Here is a 25,274-nt window from a genome sequence, read left to right on the forward strand (position 1 = left end):
AGGCAAAAAAAATCATTGAGGCAGAATTGTGTGTGTATTGCGAAGTGTCTGAAGTGGTGGTTGTCCGAAGTTGTGGTAACCAATAGTAGCACCTTGCTCTGTGAATCTCTGTACAGACACCCACAGATCACACAGTAACTATGAAATTCTACTTAAATTGCCCAAAAAAATCACTGTCCATGTATGTACAGACACTCACAGAGCGCCCAGAGAATCGGCGCTGCGCAGATATAGTTCACTGGACTGCTTACACATGCTAGACAGAAAACAGAAGAATATATTGAATCACATGACTATGGCAGACGATACTAGATTGCGATTGGGAATACAATGATATAATGTGCCTAAAACGATAAATGCCCGGTGCAGGGATATGGTGCTTTAGTCGAGAAGAATTTGCAGGTGGTTGTGCTTCGCCTCAACAACTCCTCAGGCTTCGAGATTATTGGGCGCTAGACACAGTCTCAGCGAGTGATAGACAACACTAAATATATTGCATTACCTAGACACAGTCTAGACTACGAGTTAGCAAGAGTAAGTACAAGAGATGGACTGGTGCATACCTCAGCGAGTGATAGACAATGCTGAGGTGAAGCTGCGCACGAGTGAGAACATTAAATATTGTGCGAGAAGGAAAAGAAGCCACCGGTGGTGTGCGACACGTGGTGTTGAAGGTGACAAGAAGAGATAAGATGTAAATGAGGGAAGACGAACACCTGGAGGTTAATCTCCCAGGAACGGAAACATGCGTACATTGAGGCTAATCTATCTCGTTTCGTCTAGCACACCCCCTCACCGAGACACAAGTTGGAGACCAGGCAGATGCTTTTCGAATAGAGGACGAGGGAGGGCTTTAGTGAATATATCTGCTGTGTTGTTGTGCGAGGGAAGCCACTTGAGGAGGAACATTCCTCTTTTGATATGTTCGCGTATGAAGTGGTACCGCACATCAATGTGCTTGGAGTGAATGTGATTGTGAGCTTCAGTCGATAACGAGATGGCGCCGGTGTTGTCCATGTGGATTATGATGGGGAAGGGAAGTTGGACGTGGAGAGAAACAATGAGTGACTTGATCCAAAGACCTTCCTGGATAACATGGGTGATGGCCATGTACTCCGCTTCAGTGGAGGATAAGGCGTGAGTGGTTTGTTTCTTCGATACGTGGGCGATGATGCTGCCGCCGTAAAACCAAACATAGCATGAAATCGACAAGCGGTTGGCGGGGCAACTCGCCCAATCTGCATCACAGTATGCGTGTAGGCCATCATTAGTGTTAGCACCCCCATAGTGCAAGCAGAGGTTAATTGTGCCAGAAAGATAACATAGAAGTCGCTTTGCTGCGGCGTAATGGGAAGGGAGTGGTTTGGAGTTGTGTTGAGCGAGTGAGTTAACGGCGAATGAGATATTGGGACATGTGCATATGGCCAGATAGAGTAGTTCACCTATAAGCTTGCGAAACTGAGTGGGACGGTTGGGAATGGCAGCGTGAACATCATCGGGTTTGCCGAAGGGATAGTGTGAGTCGATGTTGGATCCCGTGGTAACAGAGACGTAGTACGAGCGCGACCAATTGAGGAACGTCCAGGTGATGTCCAGGTGACGTCGAGCTAGTGTGCAATGTCTCACCCCAATCCCCAACTACACTCATATTAGTATAGCAACATTTTTACCTTATAGACTTCGTTCTTACCACACGAGCACTTCAGTCCCAATACCAGACTGAAGTGTGAGTACTTGATTCCACTTAGATTTATGATTGCGCGCTAACATGTACTAGTAGTTGTTCTATCTACTAGGTACAGTACTATGGACTAGAGTCCCAATACCAGACTGAAGTTAGTTGTTCTATCTACTAGTGCCCCCTCGCCCGATCCGCTCGCCTCTGATCTTCAGAGTCGAGTGGGAGACGGACGGGATTACAGTCGAGGAGGTAGGTGATATATTCACCTTGATGCATCCACAGCTGGCGGCTGTTGCGATCATGTTTGAATTGGATCTCGATGAACTTGGTGACTGGTCCCATGTCCTTGATGCCAAAGCGCTGATGGATCTTCTGCTTGATGTAGATCAGGAATGCGGGTGAGTTGGATGTTCCCATGCCATCGTCAACGTGGAATCCGATGATGCAGATTATGCGCGTTCTGGAGGCGTTGCTGTCGAAGAAGAACACGGCATAGTCGACTGGGCAGCGAGTAAAACCCAACTCATTCATCACCTCCCTCACCTGCTCGTACCACTCCATTGTGGACTGCTTCAGCCCATTGTGCGAAATATAAATCCCGACAACGGTATATGGAAAACAGGTAAGCCTCCCAAATACCTATGTGGGTCTTGCTTAGCCTAAGGCTAGTTCGACCCTAAAGGGGCCTGCTGTCTGATATAAGAATGATAGTTAGTGTCTTTTCGGTCAAGAAGAAGATAACCTGAAGGTCAAAACATCGGGTCCTAAGCAAAATCGGGTAGTCTGATGCGCGGGAACTGCAGACTCGACAGGTGATAATGGTATGGGATGGACAATGAGCGGATATCGTCGGGAACAGATGTGAGAAGTCAGAATAAAGGAATGTCAAGGGGTCGGACTATAAGGAGCGGGTAACCGGGTGTACTGGGCAAGGTGTCAAGGTGTCAAGGGGTCATGGACAAAAATGTATTAGGAACTCCCTACTACAGAAAGGTAAGTTATTTGTGAGAGTCCCTTGGTCCTTATATAAGTAGCTACGTAGAAATCCGGAGTCCTATAGGCGAAGATAGTGGATAGTCCAAAGGTAGTATGTAAAAAGACATGAGGTACTGCGGACTATGGGAAACACATGTAATAGCGCTGTCTACAGTGTCAGTCATGAGAATAACTGACCACTCACCAATGGGGATGCATGGGAACGGACTGGACATAGGGATAAGGGGTACCCGAAGGGTATCGGATAGTCCGAAGCGCGGAGTGCGGGTCCTAAGGTGCGGGGTATCGGGTTATCATCGGGTCGGGTGCGGGTGACGTCGGACATAGCGGGAATTGGATGGAAAGTACGCTGGGGTCAAATACCATTGGAGTAGGGCACCCCCCCGGTAGAGGGTGATCAGGGAGGAGGCACAGTAGGGGCTAGCAGAGTCCAGCAGGGGCTAGCAGGCAAAGACCAGAGGAGCTTAGTCAGCAGGGAGGTCATTTAGGACAACATGTCGTAGTCACAGATCATCATCTCCATTCCATCACTGCACAGGCTTACACTAGGGAGCTACCACTCCATTGTGGTGAAGAGAGTGGGATTCGATCGTTGCAACAAGCTTCTGCCGATAATAGAGGTAGAAGCCGATTGGACAACGAAACAGTATTAACGCCAAAAAGAACAATGCCAAAAAAGTCAATGAACGCACGTCAAAGTACACATGCAGAACACAAGGCTTTTAAAAGAACACAGAGAAAAAGTCATGCAATGGGTCCTAGAAGAGCACAAAGAAATTTACCTGAATGAGGACCAAGCGGTCGATTCATCTCTGCTGCAGACAGAAACATAAACTCTTATTCTACTCCGTCATCATTAACAACATCAGCTGACTCGTCCCCTCTAGACACCCCAGAACTCACATCTCGTACATTGGACGAGAATCCATTGGACAACCAGGAGGAAGATGACAAACCAGAATCGCTAGCAGGAGCTCCGGACCCAAGCACCATAACTTGGCCCTCAGAAGAACTCCCATCCCCCACGTTAGAACCAAAAGAGCAAACGACAAGACCAATCCGAAAAACCCCTGTACCAGCTTCGTTACCCACGGTAGCAACACCAACGAGACCAACAACACTATATCTCCCTAACCCAGCCGCACCACCTAAAAACTCGCAACCGATTAGGCAAACAGTCGCCCAACCATGGAAAATGGCCAAGAGCTCCACACCATCTTGGTTCCACGGGAAACCAGAGGAAAACGCCCAAAACTTCCTGAAGGAAGTTGATCGTTATAGCATACTCAACGATCTGAAAACGGAGGCGGCAAAAGTTGTTGTGTTCAGCACACTCCTGTCGGCAGGATTGACTGCAGACTTATGGTGGACCAAGTTAGATAGCTCGAAGAAGACAACGTGGGCAGACATGCAGACCGAGTTCAGCAGTAGATGACCAGCAATCACGGTCGCAGAGAAAACGGGGCTCGACTACCAGCATGAGATATTAGCATTACACATCAACAAAGAGGAAGTGGGAACACAGGTCACAGTAGCAGGAGTCCCAACCTGGGCTCACCTGCAATTCCGCGTCAAAATGCAGCAATTAGTTGCTGAGGCAGGAGCGAACGAGACAGCAGGACTGGTTTATCAAGTCAGGGAGAACCTACCAACCGTAATCAAGGAACTCACCACTCCAGGACTTGCAGATTGGACGAAGTTTTTGATGATGCTGTGAGTTTTTGCTGATAGGATTGACCACGAGTATGTGAGGACTAACCATTGAGCAATGTGGGTGAGGAAAATAGGAATGTGAACTCCGGGTAGTCACAAGGATATCTACCTTGAGAGGCGAGCTAGTAGAATCGTCCCTTAGGGGATGCTACTGAGACAACCTCTCTAAATAATGAGAGGGATCAAGAGAATAGCTGTCGCCAAAGATATGCAAAGGCGCGTGAAGATGCGCGATGGGTATGCGGAACGTGTGGGATGCATGGAAGAGTGCGGAAGATGCGGAAGATACAGTAGAGTGTGCGAGATGCATGGAAGATGCGCGAAGTAGATAGTCGGCAGTGGAAGATAGTCGGAATCCTTCCAACTATTGAGAGATAAGTCTTAATGAGACCAGAGATGATGGACAAGGGCAGTGATGATATTAGCGCTCTATGCGTGACTAGACAGGGAAAACAGATACTAAGTTCAAGTAAGAGAAAAGTAAGTACCCTGAAATCCTCTGAGTGTTCTAGATATGTAGGTCGCTACGCGCGCTCTCAGGGTAATGAGACGTAAGGGAAGCAGATAGGCTGCGCGGAAGCGCATAAGGAAGCGGACAAGTATGTAACACTATGTAAAAGACCCTGGATGTGGTCAGTGACGGAGATGATAGTGAGAATACGCACCAATGGTACTGGACAGACGGGACAGGACATGAGAGGGTATGCCGAGTATAGTGCCGGGCTGCGGAAGAGTGTGGAAGATCACTGATATGTCACGCGTGCTGCGGAAGATTGTGGAAGGTTGCACGTGTAGCGCACGTCTCTATAGGACTGTGTGTATGTGAGGACAGGGATGAGGTTGATGTACAAATGGGGGGATACAAGCCTGTAGAGATATCACTCTCTACAGCGAGACACAACACTTTGATAATTACCATATTCAGTAAGGTCATTTGCGTTTCGGCACTTCTTCGCTCATCTTCCACCTCCACCACTGCAACACATATCATCACCAGTGAGATAACACACAGATTATTTTTTTCAATATTCTAGCTCACATTAGCTTTGTGTCTCATAATAGGACCCTGTGGGCTCTATTCAATCATGGACACCAACAAATTGGTTTCCAGGCCTCTAGTGCATATCACGGCCTTTCGTGTTATCAGAGCCATTTGGATCGTGAGAGGGTAAGATTTTTGCTTGGTCCAGAAGGTTGGATGCCACAGATCACAATTCAGGCTAACAGAATGGGAAACATCAGTGCAACGAAGAATGATAGGTACTAGTCTTTTCAGCTGGCTCTCTTACTGCATGGCATCGAGTTCTCTGGTTCGGCCTCAACTCAACTCGGAGAGCAGTCTCATACACAATCTGCAACAATTTGCCGGCTCTGTTGTTGTTCTAGCCTCAATTATCTCAGATGTCAAGTTTCCATCATATCTAGTATGTCCCTTCCCTGACTTGTTTTGCTGTTTTTCATATCTATCAATTTATGAGTTCTCTTTGCCAATATACAAAAAACCCTCACAGGAGGATTAAGGTCTTGAACACCACCTAAGACTCAGATAAAAGCTGCACATACTCGTCTACCCTCCTCATCTCACTTGCATCCACACTGCCCAACTTGCACTTCTGCTCTCTCACTCTAATTATGCCTGTCTATGCCGAGATTTTCGAGGTCTCCATTGGACTTCAGTGTGCCAGCACAGAACTCTCAATATTCTCTCGCAAAGCTGGCAGTCCCGTCAAAATTGCCTAGTAAGTTATACTGCACACTGAACACAAAAATTGGTACTGACACAGTGTAGTCCCATCTGCAGGCATATAGCAGTACATGTTGTCACTAGCGGACTTCAAGCATGGTGCGTGTGCCGTAACATCATCTGGGAGTGTTTTTGTGCTCTCGTGACTGATGAGCATGTTCCTGTTTGCTTCTCCACCAATGATATGGGTCATTCCACAACTGTTTGTCACCACAATCCAAGCCAATGTGGCCTTTCATGTGAGTACTATCTTTCGTTATTTTCTATTTTTTTTTTTTTTTGCAGTCAACCTTAACGAAGCATGACACACAGCAGAACTTGAATCTGCATATCTTCACGTCTTTACTCAAGGTATATTGTGGATTCGACCTTGTTTCTTCACTGCCATTCCTAACTTGTTGGTGTAGGTCAGAACGGGTCTATCCATCTTGCTATGCCGAGGCTGGTACAGGCATTTCAACAACGGCTTGCTGCCACACTACTTGGTCATGTGCAGCTCATGCCATACTTTGAGGGCTACTGTGGCAGCCCTTGTTTATGAGTTTTGTCAGGTGCTGGTCCAGTCCATAGTCACGCCACACATTGTTGTCACTACTAATACACCATATGACTAGGTATTGGCCACCAAGTGCCATGTCAGCAACACATCACCAACTACATTCGAGTCCACCATACATCTTTGGACTTGGGAGAGTCTGCAGGCCATGAAGGCATGCAGAATGGACACAGAGAAGTGTCTGCCACTGACACAGACATACTGAACAAACTTGCAGCAGGACACGGGATTTCACGATATGAAGAGATTGGATTGTTAGAAGAATATGTGTCCAGACTGCAAAGCCTGGATCAAGACCACCCTTCCAACCTGGATTCTTAGTGATCTAGATGCTCTAGGGTATTTTAATACTCTCAGTGATCACCTACAGGGTAAAAAGTGTTTGAAGGGCCTCAATCAAGCAGATTCATCACCATCACTGAGCACAGCCAGCTCCACCTCGAGTATTTTATCTCATTTTACTCCATCTGAAATGTCACACACAATGCACGTAATCAATGGAGTTCCAATACATTGGCCTGTTCCAGGCCCTTCATCTTTTGAAACCTTCTCTGTTGGTTGAGCTTCCATAGGCCAAGAAGTCCTTCCTTTCAATATCGACACTCATGGCAGTATCCCTCATGTGTACTCTCAAGATTGTACAGGTACTACTACAACACCAATGTCACCTTGCAGTAGGTGCACCAAGGTTGTGGGATTCATCAAACACCTCTCACTCACTCAAGACATCAAACCACACACCTGATATCAATTTCTAAGTCCTTCTGACATGGTCAATGTCGCATATCAGTACTCTGCTGAAAATAATCAACTGAAACTCAAGGTTTGTTGTTTGCAGGACGATCTGACCACATTAATTAATGTCTAAAGGGTCTCAATGATGCGAGAAGGGTCTCACACATAATTACATAACTAGATGACTATAAGTCACTTATTATGGCGCTATCAGAGAACAATGTCCCACGTCTCCAGCATATCCTTACAGTCACACTCAAGAGAGGGTCAAGCATCTGGCAGATAATCAATACTCTTGAAGATTCCCTTGCTGGCGCTTACCGTCCACGAGGGTATACAGGTGATGATCTTGATATGGCCATATTGGTATACAAACTTGGTGGACACAGACTCTTTATGCATTTAGTCACTGCTTAGCCACCTTTTATGGTGACAAGATACATCGCCCAAACTCACTCTACATAACCCATATCACGGTTCCTGGTGGTCGGACCTTCTGCATAGAGCTTATCAACCTTGCAAAAAGGACATATGCCTTCTTCCTGAATTTGCTGAAGTGAGTGATACATTGTTGAAATACATTGTTACTAATCACTATGACTGCACCAGGTAATTAAAAATATACAAGGAGTCTTATTATTCATGAGCCATTCTACCTTTGCTGCTGAGCACTTCAACCATCAATGTGGCTTGCTCAATATTGGGTGAAGGCTAGAAAGTATAGGGGAAACTTGTTTGGGTACACTGTACTGGGCTGCATTATCAGTTCAGTGGGGGATGCCAGCCTTTCAGGCCATCATCAAGGATTAGAGCCTTGGCATTAAAATCAAAGGCATGAGTTCAATTCCACCGATCTGACAACACCACTAATGCTGATAGCTGCACGGTCTTGATGAATTCTTTGTTCCTGGAGCACTGAGATACCATTTCAAGATGGAGCTATCAAAATTCCTCTCCACCATTGGCCCATGGGCAAAAGGGCTGAAGTGTCCCAAGGGTGCACAAATCATGTGTACTTTGTTTTTCTTGGTATTGTGGCTCAGTATCAAGAAGATTTTCATGAAAACAAGCTATGGAAGTGTATAATGGAATGTATCCGTCAAATTAGGAATGCATGTCTCAACAAGCTGGTTAATGAGACTCCACAATCACATAAATTGTACATCACAGTATTCATTCTGAATCCAGGTATGCTTTTATTTAAACCCCATCTGTTGGATATAACTAGAAACAAACACACAATGTATTGAAATGCTCCCATTTATAAGGAGGCCAACCCACTCGCAGGGCTGACTCTTACCATCACAAAATCAGCTGCGGGTGTGGTCACTTGTTCCACAAAACCTCCTTAGGACATGGTGACTCGTGCTGCACTCACTCTGCAGATCATCCTACAACACAAGTATGGTGATGTATACAAGGCTGGCAAAAATTCTGATCCAGCTGCTGAAATGGAGAAATGAAACCCCACACTCACCGAATTTAGCCCTGCAGAAACGCTCCCTTCATTCCAACCCAATTTAAGGCTTACATCAAGAGTGAGGACCCATTCAATTGGAAAATGCATGATCCCAGGGCAAAACTTAAGGTGAAGAAATCTAACAATTTGGACAGCCTCTTGCAATCAAAGTATTCTCAGTCTCTCCAATATCCATGCTGGATGAGCTCACTATGTCAATAATTACCTGGCTCAACTCTGCTCAACAAAGTTGGCAGGAAGTCAGCACACTTCAAAACCACATCAAAATCCAACAGTGGCACTGCTTTGACCCAAAGGTGTGTTGTTTGGTTCATTTTTTGTATGAACAACTAACTTACATTGCATACAGAAACTGAAAACACCATACAAACCATTGCTCAAGTGGTGTGACATGGAAACTACTAAGTACTAGAATTGAGCCAGCCGGTCTAAGCCGGATCTCTATCAACATTAATTGTTACTCCCCTCAAGGCTCAGATCTTTTCCAGGTGTATATGTTTGTAACTAGGGTGTCATATACATCACTTGCGATTGACACCTAGACATCATTTAGCTTGTTGTTGAAAGCTATCCTGGCGCCGGGCAGGTCAAAGTCATTGGAGATGAAAATACCAGTAGACAATTCTTCCAACACCCACTCAAACAATGTCCCGATGAATGCAAGTAATGTCCTAAGGTTTCTGCCAGAGTTGACATATTGTTGGAGGTTAAATTGGTGGAACAGCACGTGCTGCATAAAACATTGCACCACTTTGTTTGCAAAGGGTACAGTTATAGTCTGTCCTCCCACCTAACCATAAAGCCATGAGCATTAGAAAGACTCACAGTGAAGAATGACTTACCTTGATATCTCTGTTTAGGAACACATTGTCTTGTAGAAGGTTTTGGACGGTAAGCACTATCTCTGCCTGTGTTTGGGTTGCTAAGGCATCATTCAAATTGTAGCCACATAAAACTGCTGTCTGAAATATATCTTTGATCATGTCCTTTAGCACAGAAGGTTGGCCCTGTCGACTCATCAACATGATCACATTGGCAGGAACATTTTGTAGGTGGTGATTGAGGTGATGCCTCAAGACAAGGTGGTTTGCGGATACCGAGTTTGACACCCCAGATAACGAAGCTTGTTATGCGGCAATGATATTGTGAATAGACAACCTTGCTGGTAATGACAAGATATTATTTGAATGACAGCTCACTTATATTTGTCATACATTACAGTAGCTATCTCAAACTCAAGCTTACATACCCACACCAGTAGACTAAAGCACAAGTCCTTTCCAGTCATGTATTCCAACACTTTCTGCAGCTATTATTTACCTACTTGTTGTACACTACCACTTGCCTTGTATTTTATGCTTCCAATGTTGTCAATCTTTTGTACTTTGTTTATATATTTAATTCTCATCAATCGCTGCTTTCAAACGCTCAGAGCTCGAGTACAATGCTGTTAACCCTGTCCTTATGAGATGAGCTACTATGCACATTTGAGGTGTTCATTCTAATTCTAACGAGCTGCTTGATAGGCACTACATAGCCCAAGCCCACCAACACCATCCTTGTTTCCTCAGGTACTTTGTGGTCACACCAATTTTGTCTGCATTCTTTTTGCCTCATTCCCATGGGACCATTGGGCATATTCAGCTGTTCTCAATATCAATTGTCAGTTCAAAATACATTTTGTGAGAGTGAATCATTTCATGTCCTCTTTGGCCCTCAATTTCACCTTGGGTAGGGTCTCAAGTCCAAACCGCGCCCTAGTAGGTGGGGGGAATGACTCAGATGTCATAGACAATGGTGCTGTAGGAGGTGGTACTGGTAGTGGAGTAGCTAATGATGCTGAAGCAGGTGATGCACCCAGCGCCAAATTACGATATAATGGGCCACCGTGTTGTTCTATATTATGATGCCTGCTGTGGTGGCTGGAAAGCCTATCAAGGCTTTTGTAGGGGGTGTACCAACTTTGAGATGACTGTGGCGAGTCAAACCGATACAATGGCAGTGAGTCAAACTGACACAATGGCAGCGACTCAATTTGAAAGTGTGCAGTGGACAAATGGGCATGAATATCACCAGCAACTTCAAGGCCATCTCAATGTGGGGCTGCTGTGGTTTCAGCCTCTGCAGCACTGACTGCTGCGTCAAAGCTCATGATCATAGCCATAAATTCTTCAGAGATTAGTGGGGGCTCTGCAGGGGTGTGATGAGCCTGACTTGGCCCAGGAGTTGAACTGCTATGAGAATTCAACTCATTTTCATGAAGCTGTGCTATGCCGTGTGCAATGGCGGCAGGCCAGCCTTCTGAGTCTGGGGGAATCATATGATCACATGTCCTTCTAATGGTGACCAAAACAGGATGTGTTTTGTGAATTTCTGCTTTTAGAGGCCAAAATTTCAAAATAAAGCATACCAAAACATCTGACAAATGTGAAAAACACATTGTGACTGAAAACATAGCTGAGTTTCAAAAATCACAAAAATACAGCTGTGAAAGCCAAAACATCCAGCCAAACAGGGACGTGGCAAGTGCCATGCAATTAGGTCAAACAAGCAAACTGCAGTTGCTGATGAAAATGTCTAAAGTAAAGATGGTAGTTGTCAAAATACTAGGTCTAATCTTATAGTCAGGGATGTGTAAGTTTCATCACTCTTGAGTTTTCACTCCAGTGCTTGCATATTGATCATATTATAAACATGATCCAGTCCAAGCAAACATGCCAGAAAACTATAGGGGGCCTGAAAACTGCCTCAGTTTAAGAGTGTTCAAGGCCACACTGGTACAACAACTATAAAAACCATGTTCTCCACGCCAACACCATGATTATTATCATCTGCAAAAGTTGTGCTGAAGCCTGTGTCACATAATATAGTAAGTAAGTCACTATTCTCTGGTCATTTAGCTCACAAATGACCCTCATAGTACTGTTTTTTCTGCCAGAATGACGGCTTGCTATACAATTGCTCCAAATGCCCACACACTGTGTACCACAAATGTATCATTATCCTAAAGGAGCTTGCAGAATGAGTCCAAGAAGAAAACATTCATTCTACCCGCCTAATGCGCAGAAAGCGCGGAGGCGTGGGAAGGTGGCGCTTTGTAGAGCACAAATGCGGAATGGTGTCTAGGATCGTGTATGACGTGAGGAATGGATATCAAGTGAATGTATTATGGATATAGACTGATAAGGGAAGGAGAGTATGACTCCTGGCTATAGATAGGTACTCTCTAAGACATAGCACAAACTGCAGAATTCTACTAAGGGTGATTGCATAAGTCAGGAACCTTCTGTCAGAAGGCCCAGTAGATATAGAGGATAGCTAGTGAAGAGCGAGCGAAAAGCATCCTAAAGCGGCCGAAGAGCGCAGAAGTGCGGGAACGCGGCCGAAGAATGTCACAGATGTATGTAAGGAGACAGCGGCTGTCAGAAAACCAATATATGTATGTAATACACACCTATGGACCGAATAGACAATGGATGGATGGACCTGACAAAAGCCGATGGAAGCGCGGGAAAGCGCACTATGCGCAAGCGCGGGAGTCTGCGCGTAGTCTGTGCAAGGCGCGGGAAAGTCGCACCTACAGTGCGGATAGGGATGAGGTCAATGTATAAATGAGGAGATATGAGCCTGTAGAGATATCACTCTCTACACCAGACACTTGAATCTGCAGCGAAGCACAATGAGCTGAAGCGGGCAGACACAGCACAGACACTCAAGGCCTCCGGGGCTTTGTATGGTGAGTGATGTGGTTCACGAGCATCATGTCCCAGTTGTGAACCTCACCTCACTGTCCAACAGATGCCTATACCACCAAAGAGCTTATCTGCTGTTCCTGGTGGTCCCTGACAGAACCCTCGGGCGCTCGTCAGGTATTTATCGGCCTCCAAGACCGCACAATGATCCTACTTGGGGCAACAATGGCATTGCGAGGGGAGAGCCTTTGCATGCTGCAGCTCTCTGACCTTTTTGTCTCGTCGGCCTTCCTTGACAGCATTTTGGATGGATGTGTGCCTGCGGTATGTTTAAAGTTCCTGGAGCCTACCTGAAATGAAAACTGACTTGCAGCAGGTCCTGACAGCACTCACTGACAACACGAAAACAAACCAGCATGGTCAGGTGGACGAACATGGCACCCTATGTCATTGCTTGGTCGAGTTTTGCCCAGTTGGCTCTTTGGCCATGCTCCTCTATGCGTTGTGGGTACAACAATTCAGATTGGTAGTAATCTGGTGTTGGGTCTTGCTGCCTAGCTGCTATGTCTTGTAGACAGTGTCAGACCCTAAATGATCCAGGCTCACAGCTCAGAGAGAGACAGAGGATAAGGAAAACTGCATTCAAAGTCACACCAGGTGATAGTAAGGGTAAAGACCAACATGATTTAGTAAGCTGTCCAAGTGCCAACACAAGCAAGGTAAATAGGGGTAAAGTAAGCCTAACCAGGAACTTGTTCCTATAGCATACTTCCATGTTATCTCCCAGCCAGTGCCCGACTTCTCACCCCAGTTTGATGTGCCCGGCTTTGGTGAATTTGGCTACCGACCATGGTATGAGCTCTTCGTGTTCTGGGGTGACAATCCCAAAAGGCAGATGTCCTATGACAGTGAGATTTTCCAGCCCCACAGTCATGTGCGAAGCAGGCACCTAACCTAACCTTCCATTGGCAGATCATTATGACCATGTGAAGCAGATGCATGTCAAAAACGACATTTGCATCACAAAGGCCACCCACGCAACTTGTCATTTTGCTGCTCAGACAGTGTGAGCACATGGTGCTTCAGTTACCAGCACCAAAGCTCTCAGTCGCTAGTCCGAGACTGACACAATGGCGAATTGCTACGACCAGGCGATTCCAGTTAATGCTCTACTGGCAGCATTGATGTTCAACGGGAGGAAGCCAGAGGAGCATTTCCTGGCTCATGATGCACTTGGCAGGTCTTGTTTAGTGCCTTGAGATGCATTTTGAGCTGATGGGTTTTGCAGAGCCACCTGCCAAACTACTCTCACAGATCTTTCCCTGGGCTGAGACCGAGTGAGCTTCCCTTGACATGAGGCCATACTGGCAAGGACATTGCCCTGAGGCAGTTCCTAAAGCTTCTTGTTTGGCTTTGATGTGTGCTCCTCCAGGATGCTGTGGTGTTGTTCACTCGGCAACCTGATTGCGCTATTTTCAAGTTCCCACTGTTCCAAAGCATGCAGTTTCACAATTTTGCAGCATTGTCGACTGCCATCATCACCCAAGCTGAAGAAGACACATGGTTGAACATTTGAAACTTGCCCAACAATTATGCTTGCGCCGTGCAAGGTTTCATGGTTTCTGTTTGACTCACACAGGAGATGGCTCAGGAGGAGTCAAACTGCAGGATGGATGCAATGCAGGAGCAGGTGGCTCGTATGGAAGGCATGCTTGGTGTTATTGTGATGACAAAAGGATCATGGCGCACCAAAAAAGGTGATACCTTGTTATTCTCTTTTGTTGGCTACACGACACTAACTAAAGATGGCTTGGTTTTTTTCCGACTCGCATTCCCCCAAGTGCACTTCTTCCATTACCCGCACTTGTTCCTGCCACCAGCAAAACAGCGCCATCTGCCACTACTATCACGTCCCAGATCTAAGCTCCATTGGCCCCCAAGTTGCAACCCACCCAATTGTTGTTGTTGTCATTTGCACTGGCCAGCACTGAGGCCCTGTCACTAACAATGCCCCAGCTCCTCCATCTGCTGCTCCACCAGTGGTGAGCCAATCTAATTCAGTGTGGGTCAGTGCCATCAGCAGCCCAATTGACCCACAGCATGATCAGCAGTGTCGGGACGAGCTGACAGCTCGTTTCAGCAAGGAAAAACTACCACCACACCTGGGAGTGGGAGTCTGGGAGGCTCATCCCCTTTTATGTGTTCCAGACAGTCTCAAAGATCACAGACATCTGGGACAAACACAGCAATGGCCTCAATGGGTACCTGGCTATATGGGACCTCAACGAGTACTGGGGTGCGAGGTGGAGGCACAACCTTGATGGCCAGCGGACGGTGAACAGCTGCCGCAAGAAGGTCAAGAACCTTGTCAAGAACCTCGCAAAGAAGGCCAATTGGAACATCAAACTCGCACTCTGTTTCCTGCGCAACAAGTACAAGATGAGGGGCATGACTCCACGAGCATTCTGCACTTACCTCCAGAAGAGTGGTGGCAGCAACATCGAGAAGGTGATGCATCAGGGAATCGGCGAGAACTTGGTTTTTGTAGATATAAATGGCAAGTTCAGACCAAATATCTACCCAATTATATCCGAAGACAAACGAATATATACACAAAACATAATGCCATTCAAGGATAAGAAAGTGCAATACAGATCTAATTTTGACGAATTAATATATGTCTCATAATCCCTCATTACTGTGATGCTTGATAGACAAATCTTTGTAAGAAGTCCTGCATCTCTCCGATACAATTGTCATCTCTTGCATAAGGTAGACTTTGTGATGGCTGTTTGTAGTTTCAACGAGATGTCAGTCGTGAGTTACACGACTAGTGTAATACTGATCCAGAATGGTCGTCACTCATAGTCGTGATAAATCCAGGGCAACGTCTTGTCAAATGCTAGCAATTTGCAACCGCAACGGTCACCCGCTACCTAAGCGGAACTTCGTGATGGCTCTTTGCTTTGTGAACCAGTTAGTAATCACAAGTTGTAAAACCAATGTCATATTGACACTAAATGGTGTTTCCTCGGAGTTGTGATGTCTCTATAGTAACGACTTAGGAATACACTAGCAGTTATCGACGACAACTACCCAAGCTGAACTTTGTTGATGACTATCTGCAATGTCCACCAGTAAGTTACCAACTGTTACAAACCTGCCTCACGGTGGTGGTGCGCACATGGTGATTCACTTAGGTACAGCAAGCGTTAACATTGCAAATCTTTCGGCGCTTGTTCTCGCGCGAGGGTAGAAGTCAGCGACGAAAGAAGTGAGTAGTTCGTTGATCGAAACTGAGTCCGCAGTTTAGTGTCAACCTTCATGCCACAAAAGATTGTCGTTATACTAGATGGATTATCACAAGAAACTTGAAATTAATGGTACAAAAGATAAGATGGTGTTGTCCCAAATAATCAGATCCATGTATTCTACTATTGGTATATATCACCTCATATGTTTTGCAGGTTCCACCAGACATATCTGATCGAAACCCACATTAATAGTAACAGCGGCGCTAATCCTAAGGTCAACGGTCTTTTTCTTCGCCCAACAATTCACAATAGTTCCAAGTGCCCCGCGGTGAGCCCCGCCCAGAACAAGGCACTGTTGGTTTTTCTTGCGTGGATGAGCCGGGCTCAGATCGCTGGCGGGGATATGATGGTGTTCGATTGTAGCGCCTGCACTATTAGATGTGCAGAATGCAGCGACGTAACCCTCAGGCGCAGGTCCATTGTCACCGCAGAATGGATCGGGACAAGCCGTCGATACAAATCGCTTGTGTAGTCTACCGTGAAGGAAGTTCGGTGACACCTTCAACAGCATGTGATATGTTGAAAGTTTCGATGAAGATTCTTTTGACATCAACCAAAGTAGTGGGCCTGGAATGAAGTAAGTAAACATTGTGGTATTGAGGTTGAGGACTTACCGCTGTCCGGCAATTTCTCCGCTTCGGAGTCTTGGCCAACAGTCCAGGAGTCGTGTGTCGATGAGGTGGGATTGACGCTCAACGTGGCGTCACGTGCCTTATCAACCTCGGAGCTTGCGGACCAGGTGGACCATACGTTGGATGACGATGGGCTGGGACCTGTAAGAGAGACCAACGAACTGGAAGGAACTGTTTCTTTTTCGACGGGAGGGGTGGTGGATCGAGGTGGCGGCGCAAAGTACGAGCGTCTCCTCATTTCACAGAATGAGGCCAACTCCAGGCCTTCGAGCATCACACCATTAAGTTTCATTCCATGCCTAAATATCGTAAACCTTGGAACAACTCGAAAATAAGGATATCACTCACCTGGTAACAACTTCGTGCAGTTTGAGTGTGATGCGCTGTTGCCCATGCACAGCAACAGTACAGGTCTCCAAGGAAAGAGAGTAGAGTGTGGCTCGGTAGCCCTTCCGGTCGCCCCCAATAACGAAGACTTCCCGGCCGATATCATTGCGGAACGAATCCAAGAATGCGTTGCGTATCTTAGTCACAAATCTGATTGGGACGCAGAGCTGTTATGCGTGTCAGATGTGTTCGAGACGAGGTGAATTGTACTTACGAGCGATTGGTCACCATCACATAGTATGGTCAAACGAGCGTTTGGAATATCAACGCTGTGGACAACCCCTTTTGCCTGATACTCCGGTCCACGGGCAACAGTCACGACGTCTCCCGGCCTGACATCGTAACCCTTATCCTTTGTGTACTGGATGGTGCAGGTGAGGCTCGTCCGCCGAACCATTGCTACTGGGACTCGAATACTGGAGAGTTCAGAGCTGGTCTCCCTGCCGTCTTGAGTGATGACATCCCGGAACCACAGATGAGTTGACCCCTTGGCATACCAATCCACGACGCCGCGTTTCCCTACGTGCTTGCCCTCCAGCACTTCTATGTGGTCTCCAATTTCAATGGAGTCGGAGTCGGCGGGAGGCTCGAGATATTGTTGCATTGGTAGTTGCGAGTGCACGGTGTGATTCAAGGGACGCCGATCCAAGTAGTACTTAGAAACTTCCACCTATATCTAAATGTCAGACAATTTCATAGAGTTTTGTGTTTGCACCAGTCTTACCTGTTCGTTGGTGATATCTTGACAAATGTCAAATATATCCTGTCGCATTTGAATGACGTGCCCTTCTAATCCCAAGTACGGACCAGCTACAACTTTGACGGTGTCGCCGACCCGAAATACGCGCTCTATGTCTTCGAGGCAAACCTCTATTTGTTCTGGACGTCCATCGAAGGTAAAATCCAAGCTCGCGGAACCAGCTGCATGGTCCATCGAGATGACCTGACCTAACTCTCCACGAAGAGAACCTCCGATGACCCTGGCCCAATCACCCGTGCGCAAAAATTGCATCGAAAACGACACCACAGTTTTCTTCAGGAATGGTTTATCCCATCCGGATTCGAGATGGAGCCGAATATCGTCGATATGAGGGGAGGCAAGAAGTTCGAGGTTATCGCGAAGGAAGTCTTTCAGTAGGAGACCCATGAAATAGCTTTGTCCTTCGTATGTCCATCCTACTACTTCGTTGTCACGAACGATATCGGAAACGATCTTATCGGTCGGGAGGCGAGATCGTTCGAGCAGCGCTCGAGTTCCCCGAGGCATTGGATAGGGAAAGCGCGATGGAGGAATCAAGACCTTGACAGAACTCTCTGTCTGGGATTCCACTCTGCCTATGTAGCCCCTGTGCGGGCCGTGTTTGACCTTCACCCAAGCTGGGCCAGGAAGTTGGAACAGTGAACCTTCGACAGCTTCACGTTCTGCATCCGTGATGCGAAGACATTGCTTTACGGAAAGGCTGTGCGAGGTGGGAAGTGAGTCACAGATCGTCTTGGGGCTATCTGCGACTACGTAAAGTTGGCCTGCTACCCAAGCCGATACGGTAACGGGAAAAGTCTGGCTCCGAAGGTGTTCGGCGATATATTCTGTAGCAGTTCCTGGAATGCAATGAGTGAGATACTGGGTAATGGAAAAACAAACATACTTTGAATATGAAGTAGATACATCCTGCTTTGGGGTGCCAAAGCTTTAAGTGCAGATAACGGGATTGAGGTCGCTCTGGAAGCGAGAGCACGGCGACCTTGTGACGAGTTGCCCAGATTCTCTTCGAACCTATTGGCCAAATCATCGATTTTTTTGGCCAACCTCTCTTTCGCCGACGGTCCTAACGAGCGCATGACTTTCTGCGACTGTTCCGACCGCCTACCCTCGTCTTCATCGTCCTCCTCCTCCTCATCATTCTCATCTTCGTCTTCAGAAGCCTCAACGATGATATATGGATTACGAGTAGACTATATTTCCTTTTTAGTATTCAGTTATTAGCTATGACATTTCACTTACTTTAGGTGGCCCATGGGATCGCCCTCTGCGTGAGCTCGACAAGCGGCCGGCCGCCCTCGATGTAGATACGGACGCGGAAGAGTCTTTGGGTGGAGGAGAGGGGGCCGTAGGGGTTACGTGCTTGGCCATGAGTCGGTCGAGGTTGGCCAAGGATTCGCCGTCATCTCCTTCACCGGAGACCAATGCACGTCGGGGTTCTACCCAATCATCGGCAAAGTATCTATCACCGAGGTATGATGCAAGAGCATCGTCCATCTCAGGCATCGTCATATTGGTGGTGAGGAACTGACGAAGAATTCCCCATGCATGTCGATCACATAGTGCCGGTAATGTCTGATTGCCTGTGTCATGCCCATGAATGTCGATATTGACAGAATTATATCAGGACTTACCTTCTTCAACCCTGAGCTGCTTCGAGCCAGGTTCATCATCATCGTCGGATCGGGCGCGTTTAGACATATGGATTCTGTCTACGGTGTATATGTTAACTTTGAGTTACTACAGCGAAATTGAAACCTCACATGTTACGTTCGATAGTCTAGACTCTATTGGATAGTATATATTCTTAGATCTATAGTTATCTATGCACTGTGATGTATCGAGGTAATGGTAGGAGAAAGAGGAACTGGTTAATGCGCAAGGTCAGTATTTATACTGAATGACTTTTGCAGATTAGCTAATACCCACCAGTGGTACTGTGGATTGTGGACATCGATTGTTGGCCAGCTATGGCGGTAAGAGTGGGCATTGTGGACTTGTTGTGGACCGACGGCCTTGAGCATAGTCAAAATACATTGTGCTGTGGCCTACCCACCTGCTATAGTACGGTAAATTCCGCGGGTGGTTAAATAATATACAGTACTATTGAACTTAGTGTCTGCCCGCCTCACGAACTTGTTCCTCGAGCTGCCCCACGGCTGCAGGCTATGGTAAGGGCCATGCATGTATCATCTTCAACTATATATAGAAGATCACATTGCAAATCTACTTGTGTCGTCGAAAGCTTAAGCCCTTATACGTTACGCGTTACAGGAAGTGGGGGAAAAAGACTACAATACCGAAAGGGCATGGTTGATATGCTGAATGATTAGTACATTCAAACCCAGCCGGCAATGCCCGACTCTCCCGGCAATGCCGCTGAATTCCGGCTGAGTTTGAATATGTAGTCATTCACTATATCAGCGCATACTTTCCTCCTGACACGGGTTTCGACCATTTTACCTCTCGCAAATGTTCAATCAAAAGCAGATCTAGACCCCAGCTAGCCTGGAACGCTTTGGAGCGTTAGATTGCATTTCCATTGTAATTTTACTGGTGTGAATCTTTCTGACTTTCCAATCGCAAATAATCTCAAGTAATAAGGCTAGGTAAGGCTATTAGTTTCTCCTTTTTTGCTCCTCGCGTTACCTTATCGTTCACCTTATCGGTTTATAGGTTTCGCTCTCCGTGAAAACGCACTACAAGGTGCACCGGAATAGTCATCCTATTTTTATTACCTGAATGGTATGATTCGAATTCCACACTCTAATGAGCCAACTGTAGCTTTACGAACTTAGCTTTGACAAAGTTGGCCTGCGGTCACTCCATCGGGCCCAATGTTCGTCTGTGGATGTTTAGCGGCTGGTTTATCATCCCTAATTCGATGGCGTAATTTAATGTTTTGCTAATCTAGTTGAAGTTCCAAGTCACTCATCTACTAGAGATGATTTGGGACCGAAAGACTTAATTTTTGGGGAAAGCAGATTGAGCAAATTGATTCAGAGTGCTCTGTTTTACGGTGAAGAGCCATCACTATTAAGTGGACGTTCGCCTATACTGAATACGAGCCCTGCCTACCAGCCCTGACGTTGGTCACCATCCATACTTGGTGGTACGCATGTATTTTTTTTGATTTTTGATTCCTTATCGTCTGCTGGGGCAAAGCCTATGTTAGTATTATTATTGCGTTGCCAACTGTTTCACATTGGTTTGAAGTCATTGTTGTATCTAGTTTCAGTAGTCAACGTGTTTGCTCTTTGCCCCTGCTAGAGTCAGTGACTGCGGATTAGTAGCCAGGCGAATACGGTGATATTAAATTTGATGGCCAGCCAGATCTGTTGTCGGCCAGCCAGATCCTTTGATGGCCAGCCGTCAAAACGTAATCTTCCGGCATTTGCCGCGCAAATTCTATACAAATCTCGCTTCATATGACACACAACTAATCGACCCCATCTCATCCCAACCGTCATTTGCATTATGTCGGTCCCCTCCTGTCTTCCACCATTCGACAGTCTAGCTGCCCGAATCGGCATGTTTGAACTCTCCAACATACTAACACATGCTAAATGGCTAGAATTCTTCATAAGACTCATACCAACGGAGAAGGTTAGTTCATCGTTTATACAGCGTCCATTGGCACATGTTGATATTTTATGTAGCTTCGAACAGAATTATATCTCCTGCATTTCGTACTCAAAGGTCGAGTCTATCTCGGTGATACTTGGCAGATAGTTGCAGGACGTATGTTGGAAGCGCAGAGGGAGGAGTCGTTGTGAAGTGCTGGGGATCACTCACACCGCTGGAGCGTAGAGCGAGACTTTATGGAGGAGAAGAGGGACCGTTGTCAGCTGGAAGTATCTCTCTGCAGCCAGGCCATCGATCATGTAGAGCAGCGCTGGACTATACGTGAGTGACTATGGCTTATATAAAAACGCGGTCTAACATAATAACTCTTAGCAACGTGTCCTGTTGCAGTGCCGGTCACTGATTCTGCCTATTTCACAGCAACTTCAAGACGCATTATGGAACCCACAACTGCCTATTCGGTAGCTACGCGAAACAAGTGTGAAAGTTGGTTAAGGAGGCAAAAAAATGACCCCATTCCACCGAAAGAAATTGCATCGATCGAAAGTGCCTCGCCCCTACTTGGTTCTTCTTCGGCTGTTGGTCAGTTTTCCCTTCTGCACCTCGAAAAACGAACACTGGTCACCGTGAATGTCAGTGTTATCGTTAATATGCTTGGTTTTGTTCTTACGTCGTTCGAAGTCCGATGACCCCTCGTTCAGCCTACAGAGTACATGGGTCACCATATGCCTCCAGGAGGCGTTCCAGGAAGCTCGCAAAGTGGAATTATCCACGCAGGCGAGACTGATGTCAATGTACCTTGACGTTGAAGGATACCACACTCACCATCGTAATGCCCATTCGGAGCTAATTTTCTTGCGCGCCAAGATGCGCCGCGCCCAAGCCGAGGCAGCTGTTTATACACTGGCCCTTGAAAATTCCCCTGCGTCAACCTACTCTGACAGCGGTAAGCGCGAACTAGTTTCAGTGATTTCTTTAATTGCTGAGGCGCCATTACAGATTCAGATTCATCACCACGCCCAGTTCTTCCCCAGCATCCACCAGAGGAAGTGCATCGCTACATGGAGTGCATGGATGTCGAATCAATCAACTCTCGCACTGACTCTGACTCAGATGCATGGTGATTATGTTTGTGTTTATTTCAGTCCGCATTTCGGTCACGGTGTGATACGAGCGTACATCCATTCATCTAAGTACGAAAGCTCAGAAGGTATAGGAATACCTCTGTCTCAAGGAGCAACACTGAGGGTGCGTCATTATATATTTAACGCTACTACATACGCCGTCGCAGTGGTTATCAGGCACTCATATCTTCATATCCTGTGTATGTATCACCAATGTGTATTACGGACCTTGTAAAATTCGTACGAGTATTGATCTCGCTCAACTGCGCTTATATTAGTATAAGCAATTGAAATTACGTCTTCGCTTTGCTTCTCAGGAATATCATCAGGTGTGATTGTATCTTCCACATAATATGTGAGAGTACAAATTGGTCGAAGTATTCTTCGTAGCGACTCAAGTCCAGCAGGTTCATTTACACGTAGAAAATAGTTACCAAAGGTGCTTTCGAGTCACTTTGAAATTGAAAATACACCGGGCCGGCCATAAAAAGGCGGAAACATGAACACACAACAACACAGCATGACGCGGTAAAGACAGGAGACAGAACACAACAACACAGCATGACGTACTGCGCAACTGAGGTGACAAATCAAATATTTTGTCAAGCCATCGTGGTATATGCTAGTTCGGTGTCAATGTGAATGATGACGATGACGACGATAAGATAATTGAGAACGCAACTTTACAAATATCAAAAAAGGGGCTTGCAGTGCACAGTTGTGCATAGTTTCCGCGGGATTAGACGGCATATTTGGAAATCGATGACGTTTGTTGTGACAAATTGGGACTCTTCGGGTACTACCGGCTGAGTTTAATTTCACAAAGTCATTCAGTATAAGTAATACCCCACATTCAAGTTCGTGCTTCTTTCCCATTTCTATCATCCAAACCGCACACCAAGTAGTCGTTATGATATGTCTCAATTTGTTGGGCACGTCCACCTAGTCACTTGTAGCCTGGGGATGCTGATAATGTGTTCAGACTCACGTCTTTGAGAACCGCTAGACACCTCATGGTCTCGTCACCGTCCAATTGGATAAACGACAAAAGTGTAATATTAGGTAAAAAACATAATTGGACATTGTCTGGCGGTTTCTTGGAATGGAGAAACAGGAGAATATTCACCCAACCCATCAAAATTTACTATAGCATCTCCTCGGTATATACACACAGTTATTATGCGAATACCCTATGATACGGTTATGATACCTACCTAACGCGCAGGTTGGCAAAATCTATAGCATCTCCTCGGCATATACACAGAGTTATTATGCTAATACCCCTATGATACGGTTACGATACCTACCTAACATGCAGGTTGGCAAAATCGAAGGTTATTCCTCTTCGAGAAGCGAAACTTCGAAGTGCTGTGATGACATCATAGAGAATTCTTCCGCAAATGCGCTACCATAGCAAAACGGTATGCCTACTGCTAGTTTATTACAACTATATATTGACTATGTAGATCCGTTCTAGATGTCACGACACATCACAACGTTCATAAAGAACACCTTGAAGTCGGCGCCATCATTCTGGGTGCATTTGCATCGTATCGACTCCTAGTCATACGGTGGAAGTGTGTTTAGCAGGTGACGATCTCAAGAACACAACATACCTCTCAGGATAGTACACTGCAGGTATGTATCCTCTACCATAAAATTTCTCGATATTAACTAAATTGAAAAATTAGCTTATAGATCTATATGTGTGAATCGACTTACCCATGTAGCCGCAATTGCTTGTCGCACATTCGGAGACGTACTCCCCCTCGCACAACCCTTCAGGGCGCCGAAATATTGATACCTCCACATATCTGCTACTCGTCGCGCAAAAGCAACATGGGTAGTGAAACACGTGTGCCTCACGATAACCCTGGAACAACGAAGGGTGTATTTTCTGCCCATATCGGTCGGTTGGCCTGTAGAGGACGTATTTGTGAGTGAGGAACCCCTTTCCAGGAAACAAACTCATTGACCATTGAAACGTCGTCAGTTCCCCTGTTTGCGCGTGGTAATGAAGTATACCATGACGGCATGTGAGAATCCTCACTAGCATCTCTATGACCTTGGGATCGGCTTCGAACGGATCGAGCGTCGAGCATTCAGAACTTGGAGAAGACGGTGCGGACATATCAGGCTGAAAACAGAAAGTAACCTGAACAGTGTTTATATAGCTGTGCTTTTTACCTTTTCATCTCGCCATCGCCATATCTAGCCATCCCGATCGTGCTGGCTGCCACCAAGTGCGCCAGCCCCCTATCAGACCGCCAGGCAATTTAGCCCATGGGAATATGGCCCTGGTTGGTAATTACGCTGGCAGCCTTCGTTCCTGCATTAGTCCTAAAACGTCAAACGACAAATGGTAAGTCTCATTGCTTTGACACTGCTGGCTCAACCGTATACCGTAGCAGATCCATGGTTGGTCCATCGGAAAAACTGTTCAAGTGCACTTGCACGCACGAGTTTACTCAAGCAAGTGCCTATACCAAGCACCAACATTCCTGCACAAAAGGCAAGAAGCGACTGTTCTCTGCTTTATCGAAAGCAAAGGATCTGTTAGGCTCTGTAAAACGGTCCCGACTGTCTGCCAACGACGGCACACAAGATGTGTGCGCTGGCACGGCGTCTTCGAGTACGCTCCGTGGTCCGCAAATCCCCTCCTTATCTTCCGACCAGCCGTTCAGCGCAGAGGTTTTGCGAACTTCATCAGCCATCACCCCCGCGTCGTGTTCAGGTTCTTCGTTGCAAGCTGATACACAAATTCCGCCATCTGACATCCGACTTGAACCTTCGTTTACGGAAGTAGACGATGGTCTTCCATTGGCGCAGCGCAGAAGCCGCCGTGTTGATGTCCCTATGCCCCTCCGCTTTAGAC

The 25,274-nt window shown here is 46.4% G+C and overlaps 7 protein-coding genes across 7 annotated transcripts; 5 read left to right on the forward strand and 2 right to left on the reverse strand.

Annotated features, from left to right (window-relative positions):
• Positions 1-2,635: 2,635 nt before the first annotated feature.
• Positions 2,636-4,394, forward strand: DEU56DRAFT_758031 (uncharacterized protein; the record flags this gene model as incomplete). The annotated part of the gene is made up of 7 exons (XM_041350195.1): positions 2,636-2,674; positions 2,742-2,768; positions 2,926-3,021; positions 3,052-3,144; positions 3,216-3,297; positions 3,565-4,104; positions 4,132-4,394. 7 exons carry the CDS (start codon positions 2,636-2,638, stop codon positions 4,392-4,394), a joined length of 1,140 nt encoding a protein of 379 aa, XP_041206006.1.
• Positions 4,395-6,022: 1,628 nt separating this feature from the next.
• DEU56DRAFT_758032 (uncharacterized protein) lies at positions 6,023-7,011 on the forward strand (the record flags this gene model as incomplete). The annotated part of the gene is made up of 6 exons (XM_041350196.1): positions 6,023-6,129; positions 6,180-6,233; positions 6,289-6,373; positions 6,420-6,485; positions 6,542-6,680; positions 6,749-7,011. The coding sequence occupies 6 exons, from the start codon at positions 6,023-6,025 to the stop codon at positions 7,009-7,011; spliced, it is 714 nt and encodes a 237-aa protein (XP_041206007.1).
• Positions 7,012-7,602: 591 nt separating this feature from the next.
• Positions 7,603-7,842, forward strand: DEU56DRAFT_741117 (uncharacterized protein; the record flags this gene model as incomplete). The annotated part of the gene is made up of 1 exon (XM_041348858.1): positions 7,603-7,842. A coding segment is annotated over one exon (240 nt), but the record flags the coding sequence as incomplete, so codon positions are not given.
• A 1,601-nt stretch (positions 7,843-9,443) lies between these two features.
• On the reverse strand, positions 9,444-10,193 carry DEU56DRAFT_758033 (uncharacterized protein; the record flags this gene model as incomplete). Its single annotated transcript, XM_041350197.1, has 3 exons — positions 9,444-9,695; positions 9,748-10,028; positions 10,151-10,193. 3 exons carry the CDS (start codon positions 10,191-10,193, stop codon positions 9,444-9,446), a joined length of 576 nt encoding a protein of 191 aa, XP_041206009.1.
• Positions 10,194-12,294: 2,101 nt separating this feature from the next.
• DEU56DRAFT_758034 (uncharacterized protein) lies at positions 12,295-15,285 on the forward strand (the record flags this gene model as incomplete). Its single annotated transcript, XM_041350198.1, has 11 exons — positions 12,295-12,344; positions 12,375-12,510; positions 12,560-12,641; positions 12,704-12,921; positions 12,974-13,101; positions 13,172-13,286; positions 13,385-13,505; positions 13,886-13,934; positions 14,208-14,354; positions 14,614-14,639; positions 14,738-15,285. 11 exons carry the CDS (start codon positions 12,295-12,297, stop codon positions 15,283-15,285), a joined length of 1,620 nt encoding a protein of 539 aa, XP_041206010.1.
• A 759-nt stretch (positions 15,286-16,044) lies between these two features.
• DEU56DRAFT_915012 (uncharacterized protein) lies at positions 16,045-19,391 on the reverse strand (the record flags this gene model as incomplete). Its single annotated transcript, XM_041357691.1, has 8 exons — positions 16,045-16,478; positions 16,526-16,842; positions 16,892-17,097; positions 17,145-17,600; positions 17,655-18,529; positions 18,577-18,883; positions 18,933-19,273; positions 19,325-19,391. The coding sequence occupies 8 exons, from the start codon at positions 19,389-19,391 to the stop codon at positions 16,045-16,047; spliced, it is 3,003 nt and encodes a 1,000-aa protein (XP_041206011.1).
• Positions 19,392-21,167: 1,776 nt separating this feature from the next.
• Positions 21,168-23,041, forward strand: DEU56DRAFT_758036 (uncharacterized protein; the record flags this gene model as incomplete). The annotated part of the gene is made up of 10 exons (XM_041350199.1): positions 21,168-21,296; positions 21,350-21,431; positions 21,501-21,596; positions 21,696-21,907; positions 21,957-22,221; positions 22,275-22,395; positions 22,421-22,523; positions 22,567-22,599; positions 22,678-22,728; positions 22,919-23,041. 10 exons carry the CDS (start codon positions 21,168-21,170, stop codon positions 23,039-23,041), a joined length of 1,215 nt encoding a protein of 404 aa, XP_041206012.1.
• Positions 23,042-25,274: the final 2,233 nt, after the last annotated feature.

This window comes from Suillus clintonianus (genome assembly GCF_016758775.1).
Source record: "Suillus clintonianus strain FC179 chromosome Unknown DEU56scaffold_62, whole genome shotgun sequence".
Classification (NCBI taxonomy): Eukaryota; Fungi; Basidiomycota; class Agaricomycetes; order Boletales; family Suillaceae; genus Suillus; species Suillus clintonianus.